The following is a 12,774-nucleotide window of genomic DNA, read 5'->3' as shown; positions in this document are numbered from 1 at the left end:
AAAATGTTTCGTTCAACACGTCTGAGCTTTTCTTCGTTTGTTTTGGTCCACGTTTCGCTTCCATATGTTAGTACAGGTCTGACGAAAGATTTATAGATTTTGGTCTTTGAACTTCTTGTAAGATTTTTTGATTTTATAATAGGTCAAAAAAGACAAAAGACAAAAATATACCCTGTTCGTGACACTTCAGCAGCCAGGGTACTGAAGCGTTTTTTCGACAGTTAATACCTATAGGAACAAATTATAACTATTTTCTGCGTAGGATCTGGCGGCCATTTTTATTTATAAACAATTAACTGTCAAAAATGGCATTTTCCCCTTTTTTTTTCAAATCAACGGAAAACAGTGAAACTTATGATTTTTTTAGTACAAATATCTTCGAGATTATGGAAAAAGCTTTAAAATGATGTATTACAAAGTTTGATATACTCATTTATTGTTAATATAATTGCGAAAAAGTTCGGAATTGCAAAAAAAATATTTTCTCAATAACTGTTGTAAAAATTAATGTACAGCTTTGAAATTTTTGTCAAATGAGGTTTCTTTGGTGCTTAATATGTTATAAAAATTTCAAAGCGATTCATTCAATTGTTTAAATTTTATTCAAATTATAGAGACCATTTTTTTGCAATAACATAAGTCAGAAAAAAATGACCTTAGAACCATTCCACAGTAGTCAAATGAAAGAGCATGAGCTACATTTTCAACATGGTTTAAAAAAGTGAATAAAAATGCATTTATTAGTAATAAATAATTATGCAAAAGTATCGTCAATTTTTCTTTATAAACTTTTTGAATAACTTTTTCCAAAAAGATTAACTATTTTACCCTGTTTTAAGTGCACAACTACCAAGTAATGTTATTTCTTATATAACAAAATAAAAAGTTTATAAGGAAAGATTTACGATACTTTTGCATAATTATTTATTACTAATAAATGCATTTTTTATTCACTTTTTTTTAAACCAAGTTGAAAATATAGCTCATGCTCTTTAATTTGACACCTGTGGAATGGTTCTAACGTCATTTTCGTCTGACTTATGTTATTGCAAAAAAAAATGCTCTCTGGGATAAACAATTTGAATAAAATTTAAACAATTGAATGAATCGCTTTGAAATTTTTATCACATATTAAGCACCAAAGAACCCCTATTTCGTTGCGTCAGAATAACAAGGTTATATCTGCAATTTTTGTCTTAACTGAGATTTTTATGTAACTTGGTTCTATTTTATTTTCTTCACCTTAATATACACTAGCACCCACACTATTAACAGGTGGCTGAAATACGTAAGTTACAAGGTTCTATCTCAGAGAATTTTAAATGTTGATAAGTTGCTTCTAACCGACATAAAAAAACAGGTCAACTAAGTACACAAGTTCCTATCTGCAAGAACTAAAATAAGTTAACAATAAGACATTATTAAATAAATATAAGTTGTTTTATTATATACTAATTGTTAAACAAAGGTATATGTGGAAAATAGAACTTAATTAAATATGTTTAATAATTTATTTCTCAAATCAGAACTCCTTTGTATTAACTATTGAAGTAACCTTATACTGTTAATAAAAATATATTAATTTTTTTTTAAATTTACATTGTTAACAAATAAAAGTGGCGATAATAGTAAAATAAATACATAACATAGAAACTTCAAACAGTCATAACTAAAAATGGCACCTGAGGCAGTTAGAACTTTGTTATTCCAATGCAACGATTTGACAAAAATTTCAAAGCTGTACACTAATTTTTACAACAGTTATTGCGAAAATATTTTTTTTGCAATTCCGACCTTTTTTCGCAATTATATTAACAATAAATGAGTATATCAAACTTTGTAATACGTCATTTTAAATCTTTTTCCATAATCTCGAAGATATTTGTACTAAAAACACCAGAAGTTTCCCTGTTTTCCATTGATTTGAAAAAAAAGTGAAAAATGCCATTTTTTGACACTTAATTGTTTATAAATAAAAATGGACGCCAGATCCTACGCAGGAAATAGTTACAATTTCCTCTTATACAGTTGAGTCCGCGAGTCTTTACCCGTGCGTCATCATTTAAAGCATACGAAATAAGTCGGAAATCTATTTCACGCAACAACAACTGACAGAAAGTGGCTACTGTTCCGATTACGGTTTTTATTATAAAATTTGACGTTATCAAATATATAGAATGTCAAATGTAAGTTTTGCTTCAAAATTTTTGTGCAGAATTACAGCTACATTTGAAGTAGCTTAATAAATTCTTTTATTATTATCGATTAATAAATAAATAAACAATTTATAAAAAAATCAATAACATATTTTATTTTTATTTTATTCACTTTAGAATAGAATAGAATAGAAATATGCTTTATTGTCATGAAAAATTGTACAATTTTATCGACAAAGCTTATAAAAAGTCAAGAAAACAAAACAATAACAATCCAATTTACTAAAATTACATAATACAATAATAACAATAATAATGAAGTTAAACAGAAGTAAGTAAACTTTGACGGAAATCTAAACACAATCATTTCTTTACTGTGTGAATGACGTTAGCTTTGTAGGTATGTTTTAAATATTAATTGCCAAAATATAATTATTTACCATAAAATTTTAAAGCCCAATATAAAATTAGTTGTGAACACAACTGTTTGTGTAATATAAAGAAACTTCAAAACGCAAAAATTCGACAAAAACCGCAAAAAATTTAACTGACTGACAGCCACAAAAGTAAACAAAGCAGAAACGTCAAACAAATTGTGCTTAAAATATGAAAACATACCGAATCGTCTTTTTTTGTACCTATCTCTTTTCAATGCACTGAGTCTAGATGGTTCATAAAAATAACATGTGTTTTTACTTAATAACAAACGGCAGCTGGTTTGTCATGAGTTTCATGCGTGGAAGAGAATGATGCTAGATAAAAAGTATGTGTTTTATCTCGCCAGGTATTAATGACGCACGGGTAAAGACTCGCGGACTCAACTGTAGGTATTACTTGTCGAAAAAACGCTTCAGTACCCTGGCTGTTCAAGGGTCATGGAAAAAACCTTATTACCTAGATTCCGTGCACTGTAGATATCTACATGTCGCTTTCTATCGATATTTGAATATCAAATTATTTGAATTTTTAGCTTTAATTGAATTATTTTCTAGTTTTGCTAGGTTATACTCTAATTGATAAACTAGAGCAAAACTAGAAAATAATTCAATTAAAGCTAAAAATTCATATATTTTGATATTCAAATATCGATAGAAAGCGACATGTAGATATCTACAGTGCACGGAATCTAGGCCCTTGGACTATAAGCTTATCCAGTGCGAATAGACAGCGATTTGCCAATTGGATTCTGTCTTTTATTTTTTCAGTAACATCGTTGTCAGCTGCTTTTACGGCCCCCAGATACTTAAAACGTTGTACTCTTTCGAAAATGAAGGTGTTGACTGTCACATTTTGTCCTACCCTGTCTCTTCCTCTCTTCGTGTCGTTATATTTATACACATGTATTTCATCTTCTCTTCATTAATCTTCAGCCCTACTTCATTTGTTGCTCCTTCCACCTTGTTGAAAATGTCTTTTATAAACAGGATTGACTCTCCAACGAGATCAATGTCATCTGCATATGCTAGTAATAGCTTGGGACCTTGAAACGATATCAATTCTAACGAATACGTTTCGCTTTTTTAAAATTTCAAAAGCTTCATCTGTTCACTTCAAATAAATAATAAATTGTATAAGTAAACGACTACAATGGTGTATTACATACTTACAAAACAATTTGTTGTTTTTTTTATGTTACACAACATTTAGAGCAAATATCTTATCGAAAAATAAATAACTACCACTGAGTTCATTCATTTGATTGTATGCTGATTTAAATTTCAACGATGGCTTCATTTGGTTATGTTGATTGTGACAATAAGTAGAAAGAAAAGACATTAGGAATTGGCAATTGGTAATTTTTTGTTTACGAACCGAGTAATATACACATGTGTGTGACATATATCTTCTATCCCTACGTGGATGGTCATGATTCAAGTATGCGATTGTTGAAATAGGTTGTGACTCCTAAGTGGTTAGTTGAATAATTTGTTCGACGGGAAGTTTTGTGTGGCGGAATACTATTAGACTATTTATTTAACTTGGAATATAGGGTTTAATGTGATTCTTATTTATTGCGCATAATATAGTGATAAATCTAGCTCAAACGATCGATGTCAGTTCTTTTATTTAGGGCAGACGGATGTTTGATAATATGGCACATTTCAAGAAGGGATATCTTATGATAATTTCATTGTGTGGCCAGTATTTTGACGTGTGTGAAGTCGATACGATGTTGATTAGAAATGGCATGTTGTACAAAGGCAGAAGAGTGTTTAGAAACCCTAATGTCGCTTTTGTGGAAAGTTATACGACCTTGAAGGGAACGGCTGGTCTGGCCAATGTAGCAGGAATTACATTCTGCTCAGAGTATATGATAGATAACATTAGTTTTAAAGGGTCTATGGTTTTTTGGACTTCGAAGACAGCTTTCCTACAGTTCTGGTAAGATTTAGAGCTTTTTAACGGGTATGTTACTTATCACCTCAAAGCAATCAAACTTTTTCAGTTATTTTACTTATTTATTTATATTATTTAGATATATATTGTATCAGTATGACTAACTATCTGATTTTATGAAAACTTATATTTCTAGGTTTTTTGTTTCTATTGTTATATTGTTATGTATGGAGAGTCCAGAAAGAAAACAACAAGATCAAATGAATCCTGTGCCATTATGTACCTATGCGTTAAAATTGATAATTTTATTCATTTTGTTTCATTTAAATTATCCTTTTTCAGAGCTGTGAGGGTAAATATGGTATTTGGTGCTCACAACATAACAGATCCCGAAGAAAAATCCCAAGTTAGGTTATCTTCGACAAGTTTTATTGTTCACGAAGGATGGGATGGAGATAACATTAACAAAAACGATATAGCACTTATCAAATTACCATCACCTGTTCAAACTTCGAAAGTAATCAAAACTGTATCTATCGCTGCAGGCACTAATAAATATGTGAACTCTGTTGGTAAGCTTTGGTACAATTAATTAATTAGTAATACTATTAAATAAAGCAAAATTACAGCTTGAATTTGTTAATAGAACAATCTAATATTTTTACCACCCTGTAAAAAGATAGGTATAGGAAACCCTAATACAAATTGAAAGCTAAGTAAATTTTCTACGCTATAGACTAGTAATATACAGGGTGTTCCACTTAAAATAAGTAAGTTATTACAGCTTGAATTTGTTAAATGAACAATCTAATATTTTGACCACCCTGTAATAAGATAGGTATAGGAAACCCTAATACAAATTGAAAGCTAAGTAAATTTTCTACGCGATATACTAGTAATATACAGGGTGTTCTATTTAAAATAAGTAAGTTATTACAGCTTGAATTTGTTAATAGAACAATCTGATCTTTTGACCACCCTGTAAGAAATTTTTTTGCAATAAGCATCTGTTTAAGTATGCTAAATAGTCTGTTATTTACATCCAAGAAAGAATTTGTTACTGCTTCTTAGATCCGTAGATATTTATTTTTTTCTAAAACCTTACATTTTTATAAAAATCGAAATAAATCAAAACACCCTGTATTTAAGTATAGAAAACCCTTATGAAAGTATAGCTTATTTTTTAAGGTCAATTCAATAATGTCATCAGATATAGGGCGTTCCATAAGAAAAAATATAACTTTGATATACCACTCTTTTTTGGAGCACCCTGTATAATTCACATTATTTTTAGATTATAGTATTAAAGGCCGTGTATAATTTTGTAAAGAAATTTTTTTAAAATATTAAGTGGTTTTCCGTACAGAGACCGAGGCGAATAAGATGAACCACCCTGTATAAGAGAGATATTTCTATAATTGTCTCATTTATGGACAGAGAGACGTTTGTTAGAAAAGTACTTTGATATACCATGATAACATCCGTTTGGAATTATGATTCGCCTATTTATTTCCCCTGAGGTGATATTATTGGTGTTAATCAATATTCCTAGATATATTAACTCTTTGATCGCTTCCAAGTTTTGGTCATTGACAATTAGATCTGCGTTAACATTTTCAGCTCTTTTATTTGTGTTAGTTGCTATGAATTCGGTTCATTTTGATCTATGTATATGTAATCCCATTCATTCTGCTGCTACTAGCTTGGTTAGGATTTCCGTAGTTCTCGCCCTGGATCTTGTTATAATGTCCACGGCGCCATCATACACACACTCAAAAATGTTTTGCATAATGTAATATTTTCAAAATTATCCACCAAATCTGGTTATATTATATATAACCAAATATATTATATAAAATTGTATGTTTAAAAAAAAACAATAAACAAAATTTAAAGGATTAACAATATATTATTATTATTTATAATATGTATTATAAATATATTTTTTTAAATTTGTACAGATCTAGGAACTAATACTTAATATGCCGTAGTTCCACCTCTTGCATCAATGCAAGACTGAATGCGATGTCCCATGCTTCTTTTAAGTGTATTAATGTAGTTCTGGTCCATGGTGCCCCATTCTTCAATCGCTGCTATTCTAAGGTCTTGTAGTGTCCTTGGGGGTGGCTGCCGAGACTGAATTTTCCTTTTGAGCATATCCCAGCCGTGATCAATGGGATTGAGGTCAGGTGAGCAAGGTGGCCATTGTAATCCGACCATATCTTCTGTCTCTAAGAGATCTGCTACATGTCTCGTACGATGGGGAGGCGCATTGTCGTCCATAAAAATAAATTCTGGACCAACAGCTCCTCGCCACAAGCGTACAACAGGCCTAAGAATGGTATCAATAAAATTTGTCCATTCATGTTATTAACAATAGGAATTAAAGGAGTTTTATTATTTAGCATGATGCCGCCCCAAAACATTATGGAGCCACCTTGATATGGGACTCTTTGGAGAGCTTGGTTAAGTCTATCCTGTCGATTTGGTTTCCTCCAAATCCTAATTCAGCGATTATCCGACGAAAGGCTAATTTTGGTTTCATCAGAAAATAACACGTTTCCCCATCTGTTGTCATGCCATTGTAAATGTTCATTGGCCCATTCCAGTCGAGTCCTTTTCTGCTCTAACGTAAGCTTTGGTACAAACAATGGTCTTCTTGTAAATAAATTCGCGGAATATAACGTGTTTCTAATAGACTGATCGCAAATTACAATATTATGAGCTTGCTGGAGCTCTCTTCTAATAGCTGGGGCAGTCATAGAGGGGTTTCTCCGGGCAGTTAACGTTAAAAAGCGTTCTTGGACATTGGTAGTAATTCTGGGTCTTCCGCTTTTTGGACAATCGCTAACAGAATTCGTCTCTCAATATTTTTTCACACTCCGAGACACATCACTCTGATTAATTTTAACCCGAACAGCAACGTCGACTTGTGTGTGGCCTTCCTCAATCAAAGTAACGATTCTAGCTCTGTTGAACTCAGATATCACTTGCCTATTCATATTGTTCACTACAAAGTGAATAAAACGCAAACCAATTTTTACAAATATCGGTTTTCGAAAACTGATGAACGCAATATGAATACTGAGAATCTTTGCGACGATTAAGAAACAAAAAACAAGCAATAACATCCATTATTTTAGTAGACAAAAAAAAATCAGTGCAAAAAATTTCAAATGAGAAACGTTCAGTGACGTTACAGATAATATGCAAAACATTTTAGAGTGTGTGTATGCTAGAACTTGGACTGATCTATTAAATATAGTTTCCATGCCATCCAAATTAGCGTCTCGTATGACTCATTCTAAGTCTATGTTAAAAAGCTGACACGCCAGTGCGTCTCCCTACCTTAATCCCTTATGTATTTCAAATGGGCTTGACAAGTCATTCTGAATTTTTACTGCTAATAGCACATTAGCCATCGTCAGTTTTATCAGAGAACAACGACCACATGTGACCATTTTATCATGCATATGAGTTATTTTTGGAATTTCTAACTCATTCACAGCGCTGTAAAGACTTGGTCTTATGACACTGTCATGCTGCTTTAAAATTGATTATCTATAGACTTATGCTGGCCACTCACTTACGGATATCGAAGAGGCCATGGCATGCAGGCCAGGACTGAAGGCCGTTATTTGAGTAGTTAAGTTAATGAACTGCTGTTGAGACGCCACACACATGCAGTTTTGTGATCGAGCGTGCCAACGCCTTTACGAAAACTGCGTGTATGTGGTGATTTTGGCTTCAATTAACCGCCTGTCAGTCGCCCGGCCTCTTCGATATCCGTAAGTGAGTGGCCAGCATTAGCAAATTGTAGTCCAACTTCAGGGGATTCTATCTCTGTTCAGTCTTGGACCCCCGGCGAAAGCATAGTGACCTTTTTAATATCGTGTATAATCCGTCTTCATGGACTTCTGTTTCTGATAGATCTATTACATTTTCCATAGGTCTTTTATAGCGTTCTGTGATCTGGACAAGTCATCTTGTTGGAGATCTTTCTCGTGGTCTTACGTCTTCTACTTTTCCTTGAATGATGAGTCTCTTAATATTATCTATGCCTAACCTAATAATATTTTAATGTTGTAGTTTGATTTTGCTGATCTTCATTGTCTGATCTTCAGTTCTTTTAGAATATAATTATTTTAATTTTTATTAGGTACATTTATTATTATATAATTTATTTATTTACAAAATATATTCTGTTTATCTACATGTTTATACATATAATGTAGTTAAAATCTTTATAAATTATATCAACCGTGTTATTTATAATTTTAGGTAATGTAGCCGGTTGGGGATTGACCAAAAATGATCAAACAGTAGTGACACCCGTTTTAAGATATATAAGTCCTTCTATTTTAAGTAATGACGACTGTAAAAAAGTGGATCAAGATTATGAAGCTGTTATTTTAGACACTCTTTTATGCAGCAATCCGGGTAAAATATTTTTTAAATATGTAATTGAAAAATTTAATAATGTATAAACATTTGATTCTTTGTAACACGAAAATGCAGCAGCTGCATAATACTCGAGTTAAATCGGAGAGTGCAGGAAGAGTCTATACCGGTTTCGGAGGTCTTTTCCACCTCATCAGTAGTCCCATATCCTCTTCTCTCCGATTTCTCCACGTATCATACTTTGGGTCTTTCCGAATTGCAAAGAAAGAAATGTCACGGATGAACTAGAGCCATCTACCGAAAAACAAAGTAAGTTATCAATCGAAGTAGCACAGAAAACGACAATAAATATCGTCTCCATACTACCAGATTTACAACAGGTGGAATATGTACTTTCTTTGGTTACACCTCCTGAGATTTTCAAAATTTATAAATCAAACGGGATGCCGAGGAAATTAAGATGAGAGAATTTTAAATAATTCACAACTCATCTCCTCAGCGTGGTAAAAATTTCAACAAAAAAATTCCTTAATACTCCTACAAAAGAGTAAATGAATTAAAAATGTATAAATATTTTCAATTTCTTTGCAACACGAAAATGCAGCAGCTGCATAATACTCTGGTTAAATCGGAGAGTGCAGGAAGAGTCTATACCGGTTTCGGAGGTCTTTTCCCCCTCATCAGTAGTCCCATATCCTCTTCTCTCCGATTTCTCCACGTATCATACTTTGGGCCTTTCCGAATTGATACGTAAAAAAGAAAAGAATGCCATATATACACACACCGGCAAAATTAGCCGAACACCTTAAAAATGGGACATGTTTGGTGTCTCAAATTTCCTAAGCCTGTTGTCCGATTTGAGTGATTCTTTTAGTATGTTATAGCCATACTGTGTTTTTGTCTTAAAGTTCGGAACACCCTCTGGAATATTCTAGCATATGTAAAATATTAAAATTAACACTCGATTGTAGACTTAGGCTTTCTTAACATTTTCTTTCTTGATTCATTTGCTTATGTTGGAAAATAAAAAAGTTATGTGCTTTAACAACTAGCCATGTTCTTTTTATCAATAAATCCTCATAGTAGGGGAGGAAAATATGCTAAATTTGCAGTTACTCGAGCGTTATGGGGACCTATTGGATTGTGTAAGAGTAGATCCTAATACCAAAAAAAGTTAATTTAAGTTTTCCATAAAGTTTGGGACTCTCCATTTTTTAATTTAATTTTCCATTTCCACCAATCGTTTTTTCCGATTATAGCGACATCTATCCATAATTGGAAAAAATGTTGCGAATAAAAGTTGCTTATTTTTACGTCAAGGATCCAAATCTGCAATTAAAATTGGGGGCTCCTATTTAAAATTTTAACCCTACCTCTTTGGGGGTCTTGTGTGGTGCCATTCGGTAGATTTTTGAAAAATATTGAATAGGTGTATTTTGCAGTTTTACGATCTGATGTTCATTCCGCGAAATATCGCAGGGTTCGTATTTAAAATTTTTAATTTACCCCTCACCCCTCTCCGTGGGATGTCACGAGCCCCCACGGAGGTGGGGTGGGGGATTTAATTTAAAATCTTAAATAGGAGCCCTCAATTTGTATTGCAGATTTGGATTCTTTACGTAAAAATAAGCAACTTTTATTCGACACATTTTTTCGAATTATGGATAGATAGCGCTATAGTCGGAGAAAAATGATTGTTTCAAATGGAAAATCAAATTAAAAAATGAAAAGTCCCCCACTTATGGAAAACTTCACTTAACTTTTTTCTGATTTTAGCACATACTTTTCACAATCCAATAGGTCCCCATAACCGTCGAGTAACTGCAAATTTAGTATACTTTCCTCCCCTACTATGAGGATTTATTGATGAAAAACATGGATAGTTGTTAACGCACATAACTTTTTAATTGTCTCACATAAGTAAATCAATCAAAAAGAAAAATGTTAATCAGTCTACAACAGTCTATTAATTTTGATATTCTACATATGCTAGAATATTCCACAGGGTGTTCCAAACTTTAAGAAAAAAACACAGTATGATTGGTACACCCGGTATAAAATGGTATTTACCTGTCTAGCAACAACATTATTATTACGATATTCTTAAATAATAAGGCTATAACATACTAAAAGAATCACTCAAATCGGACCAGTGGTTTAGGAAATTCTAGACATCAAACAGGTCCCATTTTTAAGGTGTTCGGCTAATTTTACCGGTGTGTGTATAATAAACTTTTAATTTTTAAACAAATCCTAAAGCCATCTGGGTCTATTCTACCATTATCATAATATACAAGTACTCCAAGACAAGATCCGGAGATGCATTGTAGATGAACCGTGGTTCTTTCGCAAGCTTGCCTTCAGAAAATCTGAAGGTGCCAATAGTAAGAAATCAGAATATACCCAATGAAGCACAAGTAGTGACTCCACTCTTATCACAGTGAAGGATCACTTCAGCTCCTTGATCTCTGTGATCGAAAAATGCAAGGGAAGATATACAATAGTGTGGTTAGAGCTGCGTTTGTGTACGGCGATGAAGTGTGGCCTATAAAGACGATTCAGGAAAAGAAGATGGAGGTAGCTGAAATAAAAATGTTACGGTGTATGCTGAGTAAGACTAGAAGAGTGACTACAGTCTCAAAAAGATTCAAGAAGAAATATTGCAATAGTCTGGTTACGTTAGGCGTAGAAATGAGAACTATGTGGGACAAAGAATAGATCCGCTAGAAGTTGACGGAAGGAGAGGTAGAGGAAAACCAAGAAGATGGAAGAACTGTGTGGCAGAAGACTTAAGAGGGAAAGTATTAGGCGAAGAAGACATAATGGACACAAATGAGTGGGGAAGAAGAGTAAGGGACAGCGACATCTGAAAAGTGAGAAGCTGAGAAAGAAGAAGAAATACTACATTCTGGCAAAATTCCTTGTCAGATGGGAATTTCCTATGGGAAAGATGCTTTTATTCTTTATTGAGAGATGCAAAAACTGGCAGATAGAAAATAGAATAGAAAGATTAAAACATTTTTTTGTTGGTTTTGTAAACTTAACGCTCTCTTTGTAGGATCTCATAAGCAGGGAACGTGTCAAGGTGACTCTGGTGGCCCTCTAGTTGTGAATGGTGTACAGATCGGTATTGTGTCCTTTGGTTCTACCGATTGTGAAGAAGGAAAACCATCTATATTCACAAGAGTAACAGAATATCATGACTGGATTGCAAAACATTCTGACGTTAAATTTTAAATCTTGATCAAGTAATTCTTTGTTAATTATTTTAAAAATAACAATAAAGCACACTCAAAGTATTACTTTGGTTTATTAATATTAATATATATTACTTAAAAACCTCCAAGATAACTAAAAGGTAACCAACCATTTTGTAGATGTTATTTTTATTTCTGTAAAAATCTTCCCTTCTCATGCAAAATAAAATCAATACCTAATGATAATAATTTATCACGTTTTTATATACTTTACCTGTTATTTGTCTGTCTCTTTGTCATTTTGTCTTGTCACTTTGTCCGGGAAAAATGTTGTACTGGATTTTAAACATACTTCCCGACTAGCTAGAGATCTAAAATTTTAGATCTAGAGATATTATCTAGAGACAACGCAATATTCGACAGCTTTTACATGGATGCATTGAGTTTTATTTGTAATTTTTTTAAGACATTTTAAATTTTATATGGTAAAATTAGTTCTCACATTTCTCAAACGATGGCGCTACTAGTTTTGTCAATAGATGGTTTTCTCAATAGATGGCGTTACTTTCTATATCATGTAAAATTTTCTATTTATTTGTGATAGATAATGAATATTTAAAATTGCCAAACGTGGTATTATAAAAAGTTTTTTTATAAAAGTGTAACTTCTTTACTAAAGGCTA

At 32.5% G+C, this 12,774-nt stretch overlaps 1 protein-coding gene across 1 annotated transcript in view; it reads left to right on the top strand.

Moving 5' to 3' along the window:
- Positions 1 to 12,193, top strand: part of LOC114330013 (brachyurin) — a 30,364-nt gene extending 18,171 nt beyond the window's left edge. Inside the window, exons 3-5 of the mRNA XM_028279305.2 lie at positions 4,836 to 5,065; positions 8,775 to 8,933; positions 11,953 to 12,193. Of these exons, the coding sequence (XP_028135106.1) occupies positions 4,836 to 5,065; positions 8,775 to 8,933; positions 11,953 to 12,131 (568 nt within the window). The 3' untranslated portion in view covers positions 12,132 to 12,193. The remainder of the gene's footprint in view (positions 1 to 4,835; positions 5,066 to 8,774; positions 8,934 to 11,952) is intronic.
- The last annotated feature ends 581 nt before the right edge of the window (positions 12,194 to 12,774 follow it).

Source organism: Diabrotica virgifera, chromosome 2 (assembly GCF_917563875.1).
Source record: "Diabrotica virgifera virgifera chromosome 2, PGI_DIABVI_V3a".
Lineage (NCBI taxonomy): Eukaryota > Metazoa > Arthropoda > Insecta > Coleoptera > Chrysomelidae > Diabrotica > Diabrotica virgifera.
The sequence above is the reverse complement of the archived record's forward strand: the minus strand, read 5'-3'. Positions and strand labels throughout refer to the sequence as shown.